The following is a 17,117-nucleotide window of genomic DNA, read 5'->3' as shown; positions in this document are numbered from 1 at the left end:
ATTTACGATACTCGCTCCCCACTCCAGGTGCGAGCTTTTAATTTGTTTCTTTGCCGCTTTTCGAGTGCGCTACACTGAAGCTACGCCGAAGCAGGTGGGCGTCTCACTGAGGCCAGACGGACACACGATTATTGTTACTTTATGTTCAATGTTGGTGGCAGCAACGTTCATGCGACTTTGGATATCTGAATAAACAAAAGAGTGGATCGCAATGCTACAATCGTTGAAAACTGAAACTGATCACAGATGCATCAAATGCAACATAAATAAATTGATTACTTTCTTTTATTTACCAACTGTAAGTTACCTGTACTTAATTACCAACTAAGTTTGCACTTTGTAGGATATTACCGCAGTCACTTTGGCTGGTCCAATACCCTTATCTATACGCTTTGGGTTCATTTTCGTTTGTTATCAATTTTAACCGAATTTTTTAGTACACCCTTTTGTTGGGGCTGTATAATTTTGGGGAATTTTGTATGAACATATGATGTCCACTGTTACCTTTTGTCCAACAGTAAGCTGTTTGCTGATAATATGCAAAATAGATTTATTTCTCATTTGTAAATGTATTTTTCATTGATACATTTTACGCCCAATTACCCTTTAAATGGCGTGGAAAAAAGAAAAACAAATGTACAAAAGAAAAGCTCAACCACAAAGCTGGAATAGAGCCAAAATAAATAAAAAAACAAATCGAAAAGCTGCCTGTTTCAATTACTTGTTGTTGTTGCTTCCATCCGCACTTGAAATCTAATCAAATGTCAAACAAATATGACGGAAAAGGTAAATGATATCGTTGCCAGATCCGTCAAATATCAGCAATAGTAATACCCATATCATATAATACCATATCATGCTGTCGGTAGAACACGGACCCCAACTAACGAAAAAGCCACTGGATTTGTGACTCAAGGGGGCAGAGATTAATTATCGAGGGCTTGTGGAAATACAGTAGAAACTGCCTAAGGTAGTTTGTTACACTCATAGGATGCCATTTTGTTTTAGGTCAAGTATTTAATGGCATTTATTTAATGACATTTAGTATGGTCATCTGCAAAAATTCCTAAGTAGCTTTAGGATTTAATCATATTTTGTATGAAACAAAGTTTATAAAAAGACATATATGTAGATATTTTGTTGTGCTAGGTTAGTATCGTTATCAATGGGAAATCAAATGAAAAGTAAAAGTAGTTCTTGGAACTGTTTGGCTTAACCCATATACGTATGCAATTGTCGTGAATATAAAGATCGCAGAAAGTAACCGTGAGTAAGCAGACTTGCAAATGTTTACTGATAAGGGGATACCCTAAACCCCAGACCTTGTGATAAGTCACAGTGCGTCACTGTAGAGCACTAACTCTCGATTTTTGACCAGTATATAAGAAAAAATTACTGCCAAACTAAACAAACACTTTTTTGCTTAGTTTGTTTACAAAACAATGATCACGATGTCTACGTTGGTTTGTCTCCTAATCTTTTCAGGCTGATCATACCGTACGTTAGTTACCATCTCACAGTGGTTGGCAAAAAAGTAAACAAAACCTGATTAACTCTCCCTTTCTGGAGACTGAGAATGCATTGTCATGCAAAGTAAGTAAGTTTCAGCATTTAAAAGCAGTTTGTCTAGCGTTTCCCGAACCAGTCGTATTCGAATAGCAGCCGCCCTAGTATGGCGTTGACTTACATCCTCTTCCAAGTGGCGATCGCCCTACTGGCGACCTTCACCTACTATCTCCACCGCAAACTAACGTATTTTAAGCGTCGAGGGATTCCCTTTGTGGCCCCGCATCTCGTCAGGGGAAACATGCAGGAACTGCAAAGGACGAAAAACTTCCACGAGATACTCCAAGATCACTACAACAAATTCAGGGAAAGCAAGGCACCATTTGTCGGATTTTTCTTTTTCCAGAATCCCACGGCATTTGTGATAGATCTTGACCTGGCCAAGCAAATACTTATTAAAGACTTCTCGAATTTCTCGAACAAGGGTATATTCTACAACGAAAAAGATGATCCCATTTCTGCGCATCTCTTCAATCTGGACGGTGCCCAGTGGCGTTTGCTAAGGAACAAACTATCCTCGACCTTCACATCCGGTAAAATGAAGTTAATGTATCCGACCGTAGTGTCCGTGGCCAATGAATTTATGGCCGTGATGCACGAGAAAGTGCCAAAAAGCCCAGTTCTGGAGATACGTGACCTGTTGGCCAGGTTTACGGTGGATGTGATCGGAACCTGCGCCTTTGGCATCAAGTGCAACAGTCTGCGAGATGAAAAGGCCGAGTTTCTGTACTTTGGAAAGAGGGCATTGGTGGACAAGAGACATGGTACTCTATTGAACGGCTTCATGCGCAGCTATCCCAACTTGGCCAGGAAATTGGGTATGGTTCGAACTGCACCGCATATTCAGCAATTCTATCGCCGAATTGTCACCGAAACTGTGGCGGTGCGAGAAAAGGAGCACATCAAGCGCAATGACTTCATGGACATGCTTATTGAAATGAAAAATCAAAAGGAACTGACACTCGAAAATGGCGATGTGGTCAAGGGATTAACCATGGAGGAGGTTCTTGCCCAAGCCTTTGTGTTCTTCATTGCTGGCTTCGAGACGTCCTCGTCCACCATGGGATTTGCTCTATATGAAATGGCACGGAATCCACACATCCAAGATAAGGTTAGGGCTGAGGTGGAGGAGGTCATGGAGCAACACGGCCAAAACTTTACCTATGAGTGCACTAAGGATCTTAAGTACCTTAACCAGGTTATAAATGGTAAGTAAATTATTACTTAAAATATTTATATCTCACTGATTTGGAAAATATCCTTGCAGAAACTCTGAGACTCTACACCATTGTGCCTCATCTGGATCGAATGGCCGCCAAGCGTTACGTGGTTCCCGGTCATCCGGAATTCGTCATCGAGGCCGGCCAATCGGTCATCATTCCCTCATCCGCCATCCACCACGATCCCAGCATTTACCCCGAACCCTTCGAGTTCCGACCCGAGCGATTCTCCCCCGAGGAATCATCTAGCCGACCCTCGGTGGCCTGGCTGCCATTTGGAGATGGTCCGCGGAACTGCATTGGCCTGAGATTCGGACAGATGCAGGCTCGCATTGGACTCGCTCTGCTCATCAAGAACTTTAGATTCTCCACGTGCTCGAAGACGCCCGATCCTCTGGTCTATGACCCCAACTCATTCGTGCTGGGCGTGAAGGACGGAATCTATCTGAAGGTGGAGGTCGTCTAAGAAATGGACTGAAATTTCGTAATTAAAAGCCAAAGCTTCTAAAAATTAGCAGATAAATAGATGGTAATTTATTTAGCCTACGTCTATTAGAATCATATTGGGGTAGGTCATCGTGGCCATTGATCTGTCTTTTGTTAATTGCCAGATAATTTGAGTGCTCTCATTTGGTCAGTTATTAAGAAAGGTGTTAGGTTAAAGGTACATTTCTTGAATGCAATAAAAATACAATTATTAACAATATTATGTATACCAGATCTGGAATGTGGGGTATTTTACCATCGTTACTAAACCAACATCTAATTTATCAGCTAGTCAGAATTCACACAAATACCAGTGATAAGTTTGCGATTGCGATTGCGACTGCTAGTATTTTGTTTCTTGGTCACAATGACCGCTGCTTTTTAGAGGTGGGCTATTTAAAAGCGCGACAAGCTTTTGCAATCTCAGTACGTATCGAACGTTTGAAAAACGCTGTAGCGAAAACTATAACCGTCGCACCGAAATTGAGCATACATATATACACCCTGTGAATCATGTCGGTTGCAGCAGTCCTGCTGACGGCGCTGCTGGCGCTAGTTGGCTACCTGCTGATGAAATGGCGAAGTACGATGAGGCACTGGCAGGACTTGGGTATTCCCTGTGAGGAGCCTCACATGCTTATGGGCAGTATGCTGGGCGTACGAACTAAGCGTTCTTTCAACGAGATCTGGACGAGCCATTACAAAAAGTTCCGTGGAACCGGACCATTCGCCGGCTTCTATTGGTTCCGCCGGCCGGCTGTTTTGGTGCTGGAAACATCGCTGGCAAAGCAGATCCTGATCAAGGAGTTCAACAAGTTCACGGACCGCGGCTTCTTTCACAATCCAGAGGACGATCCATTGTCGGGCCAGCTGTTTTTACTCGATGGCCAAAAGTGGAAGTCCATGAGGAACAAGCTCTCCTCCACGTTTACGTCCGGTAAAATGAAGTACATGTTTCCCACCGTGGTCAAGGTGGCTAATGAATTCATCGATGTCTTTGGCCAATCTGTGGCGAAGTCACCTGTTGTCGAAGTTAGGGAGCTTTTGGCGCGATTCACCACCGACGTTATTGGCACCTGTGCCTTCGGCATCGAGTGCAGCAGCCTGAAGGACCCCGATGCAGAGTTCCGAGAGATGGGTCGCCGGTCCCTAACGGAGCAGCGCCTGGGACCTCTTGGAGTCGGGTTCGTCAATAGCTTTCCCAATTTGGCGCGTCGCCTTCACATGAAAATGACAGCGGAGCCCATCGAAAAGTTCTTCATGCGCATCGTTAGGGAAACAGTGGCCTTTAGAGAACAAAACAATATTAGGCGGAACGACTTCATGGATCAGTTGATCGATTTGAAAAACAAACCACTGATGATGTCCCAATCCGGGGAGAATGTTAACCTCACCATCGAAGAGATCGCAGCGCAGGCTTTTGTATTCTTTGCGGCTGGTTTTGAAACCTCGTCGACCACCATGGGATTCGCCCTGTATGAACTGGCCCAGCATCAGGACATTCAGGAGCGGGTGAGGGAGGAGTGCCAGGAGGTTATTAGGAAGTGCAACGGAGAGTTGAATTACGAAAGTATGAAGGACTTGGTCTATGTAGACCAGGTGATATCGGGTATGTAATAAAAACGCTTTTATAGCCCTCTCTAACATTTAGTTTTCCTTAGAAACCCTTCGATTGTACACCGTTCTTCCCGTCCTGAATCGCGAGTGCCTGGAGGACTATGTGGTTCCTGGACATCCCAAATACGTAATCAAAAAGGGAATGCCTGTTTTGATCCCTTGTGGAGCCATGCACCGTGATGAGAAACTGTATGCCAATCCAAACACCTTTGACCCCGACAACTTCTCCCCCGAACGTGTGAAGGAACGCGATTCCGTGGAGTGGCTTCCATTTGGCGATGGTCCGAGGAACTGCATCGGGATGCGATTTGGTCAAATGCAGACCAGGATTGGATTGGCTCTTCTGATTAAGGACTTTAAGTTCTCAGTTTGCGAGAAGACAACCATTCCCATGAAATACAACAAAGAAATGTTCCTTATTGCCAGTGAATCTGGCATTTATCTTAAGGCTGAGCGAGTGTAATGCCTCTTTAATAAACGGTGAATAGCATATATCGATATAAGCATCTTTGGACTCTGCTTTTAACTCAATCGTACACCTGTTGACAACTCATGCTGTTACTAATTGTATTCGATCTCACAACTGGTTGAGGTAGGGGTCAACCCAAACCAGATCCGACCGTTCAGAAAATAAAGCCCAAGAGTAGACTATGTTAACAGAATTATTATAATTTCAATTCGGTTTCGATTATTGCGTAAATCACTTTTTTTTTTAAATTGGTAAATTTTTAAATGATAGATTGATTTAATAAGCCGAAAAATTTTGAAATATTGGAAACCATTGCAAGGACTGTTTCTGAAAAGGTTTTTTAAATGTATCTGATCGTTTAAAAAAGCTACATTTCCAGCATCCAAACAACAATACATATGCTAATATGTACATATATACACACAATTAAAACGGGTATGACAAAATCTAAGAAACATTTCCTGGCGAGTCTACTCGTTTATAAACAATTAATGTTCTCTTTTAAATTAGTTGGCTTATTTACTCGGGCAAATGAAGGTACAAACGTGTGATCCATATGTAAAATGCCGTCTCACGTTATATTGGAATGCAAGCGTTCCGGGAAATTTTCTCTTTTCTATTTCACCTCAATGTTCTACTAAGTGGCGTAAATTACTCTTCATTCTCAGCTAGTGTTTTTTTAACATCAACTTCACCGTAATACTTTATATCCAGTGTCTGGCTGTATGTGTAAGCTGGTTGATATTAGACCATTTATATTGTTCAATTTCGCTACTGAATAAGTAGCATGTGAATGAGGAGCGGAGCATGTCATCGGTGTTATTACTTTTTTGTTCGTTCAGCTTGACATAACTATGTTTAAAGTGATTGTGCAATAAGAGCAGACTCATATAGATATTTAAAATTAAGATTTTAATATCTGTTGCCTTTGCAAGGTTCATTAGTAATTGAATATTGTTTTGCAAAATAATAGCACAGATCGATTATTTACCTGGCTAACGTAGTTGACGGGTTTATTTTTGTTCACCTTCGACGTTGAATGCAACAGTAATCAAGACAAGTTGATCAGGCTTTAATTTCCATTTTTAGCAAATGAAATTCTCTTTTTTTTGAGGAATTAGAAAAAAAAAAGAATTAATTCTCATAGGAAAGCTTTTGGCTACAGTGCAATACAAAGTGTAATGCAGTTATAGTATACAAAGCTCTCCAAGTATGATCTGTAATTAAAAGTTCTCCAAATGTAGCTATATATCCAGTTCATAAGACCTTGTTCATTCTCTTTGATCTTTATTTAATAAATATGTTATTGTTACGATTTAAAACATTTCGTTTGAAACCTCAAACTAAGCTAAGAACAAATAAACAAACTAATTTACGAATTAACAAAGCTTATACACATGACTGTAGGTGATGCCAAAGGTTATAATTAACTGCATGTGAAAAACTATCACAACGTTCTAATCTAAAAATACATTCATTGAAGTATTAGTATGGGTGTTAGTATTTGCGTCGCAAGAACAAGGCTTTATCAGAATGATTTATTATCTTTAAAACTTTCCCACTCTACTGACTTTCAAGTGAATTCCATCCTTCGAGCTCATCAGAATATCATCGATCCTATACACCATTGGGACGACAGTTTTGGTGGGGTGCAGCTCAAACTTGAAGTTGTGGATTAACAGGGCCATGCCAATTATAACCTGCATGCGTCCAAATCGAAGTCCAATGCAGTTCCTGGGACCATCTCCAAAGGGCAGGAAAGTGCAGGCAGGACGCTGTTGCACCTGGTCCTCATCAAAACGCTCGGGAATAAACTTCTCGGGCTCTGGATAAAACTCCGGATCGTGATGTATGGCCAGTGTGGGGATGATGACTCCCGTGCCTTTTTCGATGTAATATTTCGGATTTGTATGTTCGTAGCGTTGAGTTGCAATGCGTATTAAATGGGCGACGACAGGACGTTTCCTCATGGTTTCTGTAAATCAAATTAAAGTAATTTTTAGAGATATACGCTATGGTAATAGTTGGTAGTGACGTAGGTCCACGTTGGTGACGAATCTTAGTGGTGAGAAACTTACCATCAATGACCTTTTCCAAATAAGTCAACTCTCGCATGCTGTCGTAGTCCAATTTGCCATTATGTTTTTTCATTACGGCATCAATTTCGATTCTAAGCTTATCCTGAACATCCTGATTGCTGGCCAGCTCATAAAGTGCAAATCCCATTGATGTGGAACTGGTCTCAAACCCAGCCAAGAAGAATATGAATGCCTGGGCAGCGATTTCATTGAAAGTCAGCCCGTTTGCCTTGTCGCCATTATCGTACTTCAATTTCATTTCAATCAGCATATCCATGAAATCGTTTCTCTTCACATTGTTCTTGATGCGATAATCAACAGTGTCCCGGATGATGTTCATGTAGAAGTCCTCGACCTTTTGCACAGTCGCCTTCATTCGCAGCTTGGCCGCCAGCTGGGGGGCTCCGAACAGTAGTAGATCCATGGACTTGCCATAGCGCCGCTCGGTAATCGCAGCAGTTCCCATTTGGACAAACTCCGCCTTGGGATCCGACAAACTGTGGCAATCCAAGCCAAAGGCGCAGCTTCCGATGACATCGGCGGTGAAACGGGCCAGCAAATGTGTGATCTCCGTGGAATCGCTACTGGCACTAACCGTTTGATCAAACACCCGTATCAGCTCATCGCCCACGGTCAGGATGGTGGGAAACATGGACTTCATCTTGCCAGAGGTGAAAGTGGGCGTTAGTTTTTGCCGCAGAGTCTTCCACTTCTGACCATCGACGTTCACTAGGTTGGCGGACAGGGGATCGTCGCGTTCGTTGTGAAATACACCGCGATCGTGGAACTTCTCAAACTCCCGAATCAGCACGGTCTTAACGAAATCAATATCGGTCACAACCACCATCTGCTTGAAATACATATAAAATCCCACGAATGGACCGTCGATCTTGCTCTTGTACTTATTGTAGGTATTTACGAAAATTTGCGACACTTGAACGGTTTTCATCAGCTCGCTGGTATTACCGAACGGAATTTTGGGCTTATCGTGGGGAATGCCGCGGCGCTTCCAGTAGTTAAAGTGCTGGTGCACATACCACGCCGCGAAGGTGATGACACCGATCAGCAGTACGATCAGAATGGCCATTTTGGAGCAACTGAAAATGCAAACGGCGGTCTTGGCTTTTTATACCCGACTATCTCACTCTCTTTCCGGTGATAAAGAGTACGAAAGTCCATTCAGGTCTATTTATATACATACATATGTATGCTCTTAAGTTCTCCCCTCTATGGGTACCTTGTGAGTTTGCTATCTATTTAATAAATTTTTACTTTTTCTACTTGTTTATCACACTTGCAGAGTTTATGGTCCAAAAAAGTTACTAATATATCTATAAGCAGAAAAAAAATTTTAAATAAATAAAATGTGCGAGTCATCGTTGCTGGCGCATTTCTCGTTTGCCTTAAAGATGATAATTGCTCTCGAGTTTTGGTCCAATGTAACTTTTATTAATTTTTACTATTTAAACTTATTCAAACTTATCATGGCACAAAAGTTGATACTTGTTGGTTTATCCACATAGGTAAAAACTTAAAATAATTAAAAAAGCAAGTCATCGTTACTGGCGCAATTCTTGTTTGCCATGGTAGTTTCTATTTTATGTAAGTTTCTGGAAAGCTACTATTATAAACTTGTACTACTAGATGCTGATCAAATTCTTCTCTTTACTTTGATCTCCGTTGTATTAATATATTATGAGATTAGCATGATTACAAAATTAACCATTCATAGACCAGAATCCTACCCGATTATGAATTAAGTTGAGATAGGTAAGGGTATATTTTTGTATAGGCCATAAACCAGAAGACTCTTAAATATAAACTCTTAAAGAGAAAAATTCTCAGCTGGAAGACTAGTAAACAAAGAGGCAAGCAATAGCAACACAATAAATAAATAATTTGTTTTGAATCTAATAATGCGAATGGCGTCTCTCGTTTTTTGATAGCAGTGCAAGCTTTTTTTCTTCCAGTAGGCTTATGAAGCTCCACTGGACTACATTTGCGATATATTTCGCAGCGGCAAAACCATATTGATCACCGCACCCAAGCTGATGTCATGGGTGTTTATATAGTACTACTTACAATTGTGGCGGTGCTAGTGGGCTATCTAGCACTGAAATGGCGTCGTACCCTTCACTACTGGCAGAACCTGGGCATTCCCTGCGAGGAACCACACATCCTGATGGGCAGCCTGACGGGAGTGCAGACCAGTCGATCATTCAGTGACATCTGGATGGATTACTACAATAAGTTCCGTGGCACTGGACCCTTCGCGGGCTTCTACTGGTTCCAGCGACCCGGATTACTCGTGCTGGATATTACGCTGGCAAAGCTCATCCTGATTAAGGAGTTCAATAAGTTCACCGATCGTGGTTTCTATCACAACACGGAGGACGATCCCCTCTCTGGTCAGTTGTTCCTGCTAGATGGCCAAAAGTGGAAGTCTATGAGGAGCAAGCTCTCCTCCACGTTTACGTCCGGAAAAATGAAGTACATGTTTCCCACCGTGGTAAAGGTGGGCCATGAGTTCATCGAAGTCTTTGGCCAAGCGGTGGAAAAGTCGCCTGTTGTCGAGGTCAAGGATATCCTGGCCAGATTCACCACCGACGTAATCGGCACGTGTGCCTTTGGCATTGAGTGCAGTAGTCTTAAGGATCCAGAGGCCGAGTTCAGGGTAATGGGTCGTCGAGCCGTCTTTGAACAACGCCACGGACCGATTGGGATTGCATTCATCAATAGCTTCCAAAATCTGGCACGCAAACTGCACATGAAAATTACCCTCGAGGAAGCCGAACACTTCTTCCTCCGGATTGTCAGGAAAACAGTGGCCTTCAGGGAGGCGAACAACATCCGTCGCAACGACTTTATGGATCAGCTAATCGACTTAAAAAACAGTCCACTGACAAAGTCCGAGTCTGGGGAAAGTGTGAACCTCACGATCGAGGAAATGGCCGCCCAGGCTTTCGTGTTTTTCGGAGCTGGCTTCGAAACCTCGTCGACCACCATGGGATTCGCCCTCTATGAACTGGCCCAGCATCAGGACATTCAGGAGCGGGTGAGGGTAGAGTGCCAGGAGGTTATTAAGAAGTGCAACGGGGAGTTGAGTTACGAAAGTATGAAGGACTTGGTCTATTTAGACCAGGTGATATCGGGTATGTAATATGCATGTGCGTTTTCAAAGCCCTCTCTAACTTTTTTAAGTTCTATAGAAACCCTTCGATTGTACACCGTTCTTCCCGTCCTGAATCGCGAGTGCCTGGAGGACTATGTGGTTCCTGGACATCCCAAATACGTAATCAAAAAGGGAATGCCTGTTTTGATCCCTTGTGGAGCCATGCACCGTGATGAGAAACTGTATGCCAATCCAAACACCTTTGACCCCGACAACTTCTCGCCCGAACGTGTGAAGGAACGCGATTCCGTGGAGTGGCTTCCATTTGGCGATGGTCCGAGGAACTGCATCGGGATGCGATTTGGTCAAATGCAGGCCAGGATTGGATTGGCTCTGCTGATTAATAACTTCAGGTTCTCCGTTTGCGACCAAACTACAATACCAATGGTATATAGCAAAAAGACTTTCTTAATATCAAGTGACACAGGTATCTTCTTGAAAGTTCAACGCGTTTAAAAAAAGATTTAAATTTATCGGTTTATTTTCTGGGTGATTTTTGGATATAATAAAAGTTTTTTAGTATTTTAAAGGAGTACGTATTATGTATTCTTTGAAAACATAGTTTTGGTGACAAGCGGTTCTTGGCAGACAAAATATTTGTACATAACATTTTTAAGACGTTTGGTAAAAGAGATTTCTTAAAATGATTACAAACACATTTTAAAACTCACTTATTAAAATAAATACTCTAGGTAACAAAGAACGACCATAAAAAAATAAATAACACTTTAGTCTCTCACTACCTTGGAAACATTGAGATGGATTCCTGCTTCGGAGCCCAGAAGAAGGTTCTTGGCTGTGTATTTCATAGGCACTGGCGTCTCTGGATGCAATTCGAACCTAAAGTTGTGAATAAGTAGGGCCAACCCAACGACGACCTGCATCCGTCCGAATCGAAGTCCAATGCAATTTCGGGGACCAGCTCCGAAGGGTAGGAATGCGCAGGTGGGACGCTTCTTCACCTGCTCTTCATCGAAGCGCTCTGGGATGAACTTTTCCGGCTCCGGATAAAACTCGGGGTCATAATGGATGCCCATGGTGGACACCAGCACTCCAGTGCCTTCCTCGATGAAATACTTTGGATTACTGTGCTGGTACGGCTTGGTGGCAATGCGAGCCAAGTGGGCTACCACAGGATGTTTCCTTAGCGATTCTATCCACATAACATATACAGTGCATTATGAAAAACTATACCATGCTGCACAATGGATGAGTAACTTACCATTGATGACCTTTTCCGTATATGTCAACTCCTGCATGGCATCGTATTCTAGCTTTCCGTTGTGTTTCTGCAGCACACTGTCGATTTCAGACCTCAACTTATCTTGAACATCCTGATTGCAGGCCAGCTCGTAGAGAGTGAATCCCATGGTTGTGGATCCCGCTTCAAAACCAGCGAGAAAGAATATAAAGGCTTGGGCAGCGACTTCATTGAAGGTGAGTCCATTTTCCTTGTCGCCTTTATCGTACTGCAGTTTCATGTCGATCAGCGTATCCATGAAATCGTTCCGAGTCACCTTGCTCTTCACCCTGTAATCTATGGTGTCCTGGACAATTTTCATGTAGAACTCCTGCACCGAGGGAAGCAAGAACTGAAGTCCGAGTTTCACCGCCAATTTTGGCATCCCGAAGATTAGTAGATCCACCAGCCAGCCATGACGACGTTCCCTCAGCGCCGAGTAGCCCATTTGGACGAACTCCGCCTTAGGATCCCGCAAGCTATTGCATTCCAGGCCAAAGGCGCAGATTCCAATTACGTCGGCTGTGAAGCGAGACACGAGGTCGGTGACTTCCAGGGTCTGCGATGAACTGGAGATCTTCTCATCGACCACCCGAATCATCTCATCGCCCACACTTAAGACGGTGGAAAACATGTTCTTCATTTTGAGTGCCGTAAATGTTGGGGTCAGCTTTTGTCGCAGACTTTTCCACTTTTGACCCTCGATGGTTGCCAGGTTATTGGTCAACGGGTCATCCTTCTCGTTGTGATACACCCCGCGATCGTGAAACTTGTCAAAGTCGCGAATCAGCACGGTTTTCAAGAAATCCACGTCGGTGATGACGATGTATTTCATGGAATACAGATAGAAGCCCACAAAAGGCCCATCTGTCTGTTTTCTGTATTTTAGGTAGGTTCGCTTAAGGATGCCGGCCAGCGGCATCGTTTTCCAAAGATCACTGATATTGCCGAGCGGAATGTTGGGTGGATCATGGGGAATACCCCGCCGTTTCCAGTAGGTGTAGTTCTGGAGCACCCACCAAGCGGCGAGGGTAAGGACACCGACCACCAAACCGAGCAGAATCGCCATTTCAAGTAGACTGATTTGGGCAACCAATTCCAAGCGTGGCTTTCATGAAGAAGAGCTTCCCATCTACCTATCGCTCGCTCCTCTTATTTAGAAATTCAAGCTGTTTACTTCCAGAATTGGCTGCTTATAGCATAAAAGCACTTATTTAGGCTATTACCAAGTGAACAATACTTCTAAAATAAATAAACATGAGCAAAAATCAAGTGAAATCCTGATAATTAAGTCTTTTTTTCAGCATCGAGTAGTCAAGGACAATAGTTAAACTAAAACTTTGAAATGCTTGTTTATATGTTGTACACCTGGTTTATTCACTTTCCGCTGCACTTGACGCGTAGAACAAGTTACGGCGACACTTAAGCTTTGCTTTCATATACATACATAAGTACTGTATATGAGCTTTAAGAGGGGTATAATTAAAGAATATCGTGTTTTTATACAGCAGTAAATACATGCCAGAATAAAATGGTTAAACGATCAATACCCATATTCATTTAACTTATACTCTTATTGAGAAAGCTTCTCAACTTTAAGGTGAATGCCATTCTCTGCAGACAGCAGTATGTTTTTTAAGACAATCTTCATGGGTATTTGGGTGTCCGGGGAAACGCTGAACTTATAACCCCGGATTAGGTATGCCAATCCCACGCAGGTCTGCATCAGTCCAAATCGAAGACCAATGCAGTTCCGAGGACCTTCCCCAAATGGAAGCCAAGTGCACGATGGTCTGGCCGCGATTGCCTCATCCGTAAATCGCTCCGGATTGAACTTCCCCGGTTCGGGATATATTTCCGGGTCATAGTGAATACCAAGAGCTGGAATCACAACAACGGTTCCCTTTGCAATGAACAGTTTGGGATCTTCCGGCGAAAAGTCGGTCTCAGTCATTCTTGTAAGATGCGCCAGAACCGGATACATGCGAAGGGTTTCTATCGCATAAAATAGGGAAAATTTTGAGGTAATGATTTGTATCATTGCGGAATTTCACTCACCCATGACGACCCGTTCCAGGTACTTCATCTCTTTGATTCCCTCATAAGTGAATTCGTTGTTGTGCTTGCCCAGAACCTTGTTGATCTCCGCCCTAAGCTGATCCTGAATGTCCTGATTGCGGGCCAGCTCGTACAGGGCAAATCCCATGGTCGTAGAACTTGTCTCGAACCCAGCCACAAAGAAAATAAAGGCTTGTGCCAGAATCTCGTTGAAGGACAGGCCATCCTCAGTGTTTCCCGCCTGCTCCTTCTGGTACATTTCGATCAAACTGTCCATGAAGTCGTGACGCTTCTCCTTGGTCTTCAATCGGTAGTCGATTGTATTCCTAACGATGCCAGTGTAAAAGTCCTCAACCTCCTGCACATTTGCCTTGAGCCGCAAGCGGCGAGACAGCTTTGGAAATCCGAAAATAAAGAAATCCAGAAGTCCTCCATAACGACGTTCTCTGATCGCCCTTTTTCCAATGGCCACAAACTCCGCCTTGGGATTGTGCAAACTATTGCAATTCAGACCGAAGGCGCAGTTACCAATTACGTCAGCCGTATATCGAGCCACCAGATCCACAACTTCTAGAACTTGGCCTTGACCTGCGGAGGTTTTGGCACTGAAAGTCTTCTCCATTTCCTCGCCAACCTTCACAACGATCGGAAACATGGTCTTCATTTTGCCGGACGTAAAAGTGGGTGTCAGCTTGTGCCTCAGATGACGCCACTTCTGACCCTCGATGCTGAACAAACTGGCCGAAAGTGGATCATCTATCTCATTGTAGAAGATTCCCCGATTCTCAAAGTGATTGAAGTCCTTGATCATCACCCTCTTGACCAACTCCAAGTCGGTGATGACGGCAGTCCGGGTGAAAAAGAAGTAGAACCCGGCGAACGGATAATCGGAGTTTTTGTACTTCAAATAGTAGTCCCGGAAAATCTTCGCGACGTGTCGCTTCCTTGGCCAGTCCTTGATGTTTCCGTACACTGGATGGGGCACATCGTGCGGAATACCCCTCCGCTGCCAATATCCATGACGTCGGCGGGCCACGAACAACAGCAGCGACACTAGAACCGCGATTAGCGTTAGTAACAGCGACATTTCTCGCTCAGAGCCAGCTCCACACTGAATTACTAGCCGGAATGGTACGGCCTTTATACGCCAGCGTTCTCTTTTAATCTCTTTGAAAGTACTCAACCATTTTTTGATAAAGCGAAAATTATTGCTGTGGGGGTAAATTGCTCATTGTGAAATGTTTGCCAGCAGAAATACTTTGCCCAACTAATTTCATATTAAAAAGGTTAGTTAAAGGGTGTCTAATACCCAATCTTATCGATCATGTTAAATAGTTTGAAAGTGTTAAGACTATTTCGCATATAGTCAAGCAAAGTTTATTACACAAATGTTTTTATTACTAAATCAGTGACGTACCCATCTCAAATACTACTATTTATGATGATTAGTAATCTTTTGATTATGCTAAAAACTTATTTGGCAAGCTTCTCCACCTTAAGATGAATACCATTCTCGGCCGATATCAAAATGTTCTTAACGACAATCTTCATGGGTATTTGGGTTTCCGGGGAAACGCTGAACTTATAACTCCGGATTAGGTAGGCCAATCCCACGCAGGTTTGCATCATTCCAAATCGCAGACCAATGCAGTTCCGAGGACCTTCCCCAAATGGAAGCCAGGTGCACGAGGCTCTCGCCGCGATTTCCTCGTCAGTAAAGCGTTCTGGCGTAAACATCTCCGGTTCCGGATATATTTCCGGGTCATAGTGAATGCCCAAAGCCGGGATCACAACAATAGTTCCCTTGGCAATAAAGTATTTCGGATCTTCGGGCGAAAAGTCGGTCTCAGTCATTCTTGTAAGATGAGCCAGTACTGGATACTTTCGTAGGGTTTCTAAAAGCGATAGCCATCGAATAAATCTAAAAAACGAAACAGTCGATTAATTAAACCTACCCATCACAACCTGCTCCAGGTATTTCATTTCTTTGATTCCCTCGTAGGTGAACTCGTTCTTGTGTTTGCCTAGCACAGTGTCGATCTCCTCCCGGAGCTTATCCTGAACATCCTGGTTCCTGGCCAGCTCATATAGAGCGAATCCCATGGTCGTGGAGCTCGTCTCGAACCCAGCCACAAAAAATATGAAAGCCTGAGCGAGAAGCTCGTTGAAGGTCAGGCCATCCTCCGAATTGCCCGACTGCTCATTCTTATACATCTCGATCAGACTGTCCATGAAATCATTTCGCTTCTCCTTCGTCCTCAGACGGTAGTCAATGGTTTCTCTCACGATCTTGGTGTAGAAGTCCTCTGCCTCCTGGATGTTTAGCTTCAAGCGTAAGCGGCGCGATAACTTGGGAAATCCAAAAAGGAATATATCCAGCATATTCCCGTAGCGATGCTCGGTGATCGCCCGTTTGCCAATTGCCACAAATTCAGCCTTTGGATCGTACAAGCTGTTGCAATTGAGTCCGAATGCGCAGTTGCCGATCACATCGGCGGTGTACCGTGCCACCAGATCCACAACCTCCAAAACTTGACTTTGACCCTCAGCGGTTTTACTGCTGAACACCTTGTCCATTTCTTCTCCAACTTTCACAACGATCGGAAACATGTTCTTCATTTTGCCGGACGTAAAAGTTGGTGTGAGCTTGTGTCTCAAATGACGCCACTTCTGACCCTCGATGCTGAACAAAGTGGCCGAAAGTGGATCGTCGATCTCATTGTAGAAGACTCCCCTGTTCTCAAAGTGATTGAAGTCCTTGATCATCACCCTCTTGACCAACTCCAAGTCGGTGACCACAGCAGTGCGGGTGAAAAAGAAGAAAAATCCAGCGAATGGGTAATCGGAGTTCTTGTATTTGAAGTAATAGTCCCGAAAGATCTCGGCGATGTGGCGCCTATTGGGCCAGTCCTTGATGTTTCCGAAAAGTGGGTGAGCCTCGTCGTGCGGAATGCCCCTTCTTTGCCAGTATCCATGACGTCGACGGGCCGCGAGGACGAGCAGAGATAGTAAAATAACAATCAGCGCCAGTAACAACATTTCACGTGCAGTGTCCAATGAAAACTGAGTTTAAATTTAAAGTGGTTTAAAGGTCTCTCATCCGCTCTGTTCGCCGGTCTCTCATGTGTGTGTTGCTTTCACAAAAAACTCGTCGTCCAAGTTCTCTTAAGGTTAGTTCTCTTTCTCAATGTGATAAATAATGATTGGGGAT

At 43.6% G+C, this 17,117-nt stretch overlaps 7 protein-coding genes across 7 annotated transcripts; 3 read left to right on the top strand and 4 right to left on the bottom strand.

The window, feature by feature from the left end:
* Positions 1 to 1,636: 1,636 nt before the first annotated feature.
* Positions 1,637 to 3,309, top strand: LOC6530463 (cytochrome P450 6a8). Its single transcript, XM_002091343.4, has 2 exons — positions 1,637 to 2,774; positions 2,834 to 3,309. Exons 1-2 carry the CDS (start codon positions 1,673 to 1,675, stop codon positions 3,250 to 3,252), a joined length of 1,521 nt encoding a protein of 506 aa, XP_002091379.1. The 5' UTR covers positions 1,637 to 1,672; the 3' UTR covers positions 3,253 to 3,309.
* A 399-nt stretch (positions 3,310 to 3,708) lies between these two features.
* LOC6530462 (probable cytochrome P450 6a21) lies at positions 3,709 to 5,392 on the top strand. Its single transcript, XM_002091342.4, has 2 exons — positions 3,709 to 4,881; positions 4,934 to 5,392. Exons 1-2 carry the CDS (start codon positions 3,786 to 3,788, stop codon positions 5,350 to 5,352), a joined length of 1,515 nt encoding a protein of 504 aa, XP_002091378.1. The 5' UTR covers positions 3,709 to 3,785; the 3' UTR covers positions 5,353 to 5,392.
* A 1,229-nt stretch (positions 5,393 to 6,621) lies between these two features.
* LOC6530461 (probable cytochrome P450 6a20) lies at positions 6,622 to 8,556 on the bottom strand. Its single transcript, XM_002091341.4, has 2 exons — positions 7,437 to 8,556; positions 6,622 to 7,333 (listed from the first exon to the last, which is right to left on the bottom strand). Exons 1-2 carry the CDS (start codon positions 8,521 to 8,523, stop codon positions 6,906 to 6,908), a joined length of 1,515 nt encoding a protein of 504 aa, XP_002091377.1. The 5' UTR covers positions 8,524 to 8,556; the 3' UTR covers positions 6,622 to 6,905.
* Positions 8,557 to 9,403: 847 nt separating this feature from the next.
* On the top strand, positions 9,404 to 11,329 carry LOC6530460 (cytochrome P450 6a9). The gene is made up of 2 exons (XM_002091340.4): positions 9,404 to 10,588; positions 10,646 to 11,329. The coding sequence occupies exons 1-2, from the start codon at positions 9,493 to 9,495 to the stop codon at positions 11,062 to 11,064; spliced, it is 1,515 nt and encodes a 504-aa protein (XP_002091376.2). The 5' UTR covers positions 9,404 to 9,492; the 3' UTR covers positions 11,065 to 11,329.
* Positions 11,072 to 13,094, bottom strand: LOC6530459 (probable cytochrome P450 6a19). Its single transcript, XM_002091339.4, has 2 exons — positions 11,831 to 13,094; positions 11,072 to 11,761 (listed from the first exon to the last, which is right to left on the bottom strand). Exons 1-2 carry the CDS (start codon positions 12,915 to 12,917, stop codon positions 11,337 to 11,339), a joined length of 1,512 nt encoding a protein of 503 aa, XP_002091375.1. The 5' UTR covers positions 12,918 to 13,094; the 3' UTR covers positions 11,072 to 11,336.
* A 106-nt stretch (positions 13,095 to 13,200) lies between these two features.
* On the bottom strand, positions 13,201 to 15,034 carry LOC6530458 (probable cytochrome P450 6a23). The gene is made up of 2 exons (XM_002091338.4): positions 13,907 to 15,034; positions 13,201 to 13,843 (listed from the first exon to the last, which is right to left on the bottom strand). Exons 1-2 carry the CDS (start codon positions 14,991 to 14,993, stop codon positions 13,422 to 13,424), a joined length of 1,509 nt encoding a protein of 502 aa, XP_002091374.1. The 5' UTR covers positions 14,994 to 15,034; the 3' UTR covers positions 13,201 to 13,421.
* A 233-nt stretch (positions 15,035 to 15,267) lies between these two features.
* LOC6530457 (probable cytochrome P450 6a17) lies at positions 15,268 to 16,995 on the bottom strand. The gene is made up of 2 exons (XM_002091337.4): positions 15,862 to 16,995; positions 15,268 to 15,801 (listed from the first exon to the last, which is right to left on the bottom strand). Exons 1-2 carry the CDS (start codon positions 16,943 to 16,945, stop codon positions 15,380 to 15,382), a joined length of 1,506 nt encoding a protein of 501 aa, XP_002091373.1. The 5' UTR covers positions 16,946 to 16,995; the 3' UTR covers positions 15,268 to 15,379.
* Positions 16,996 to 17,117: the final 122 nt, after the last annotated feature.

This window comes from Drosophila yakuba, chromosome 2R (assembly GCF_016746365.2).
Source record: "Drosophila yakuba strain Tai18E2 chromosome 2R, Prin_Dyak_Tai18E2_2.1, whole genome shotgun sequence".
In the NCBI taxonomy this organism is placed as follows: Eukaryota; Metazoa; Arthropoda; class Insecta; order Diptera; family Drosophilidae; genus Drosophila; species Drosophila yakuba.
Note: the sequence above shows the minus strand (reverse complement) of the source record. Positions and strands in the feature narration are given on the sequence as shown.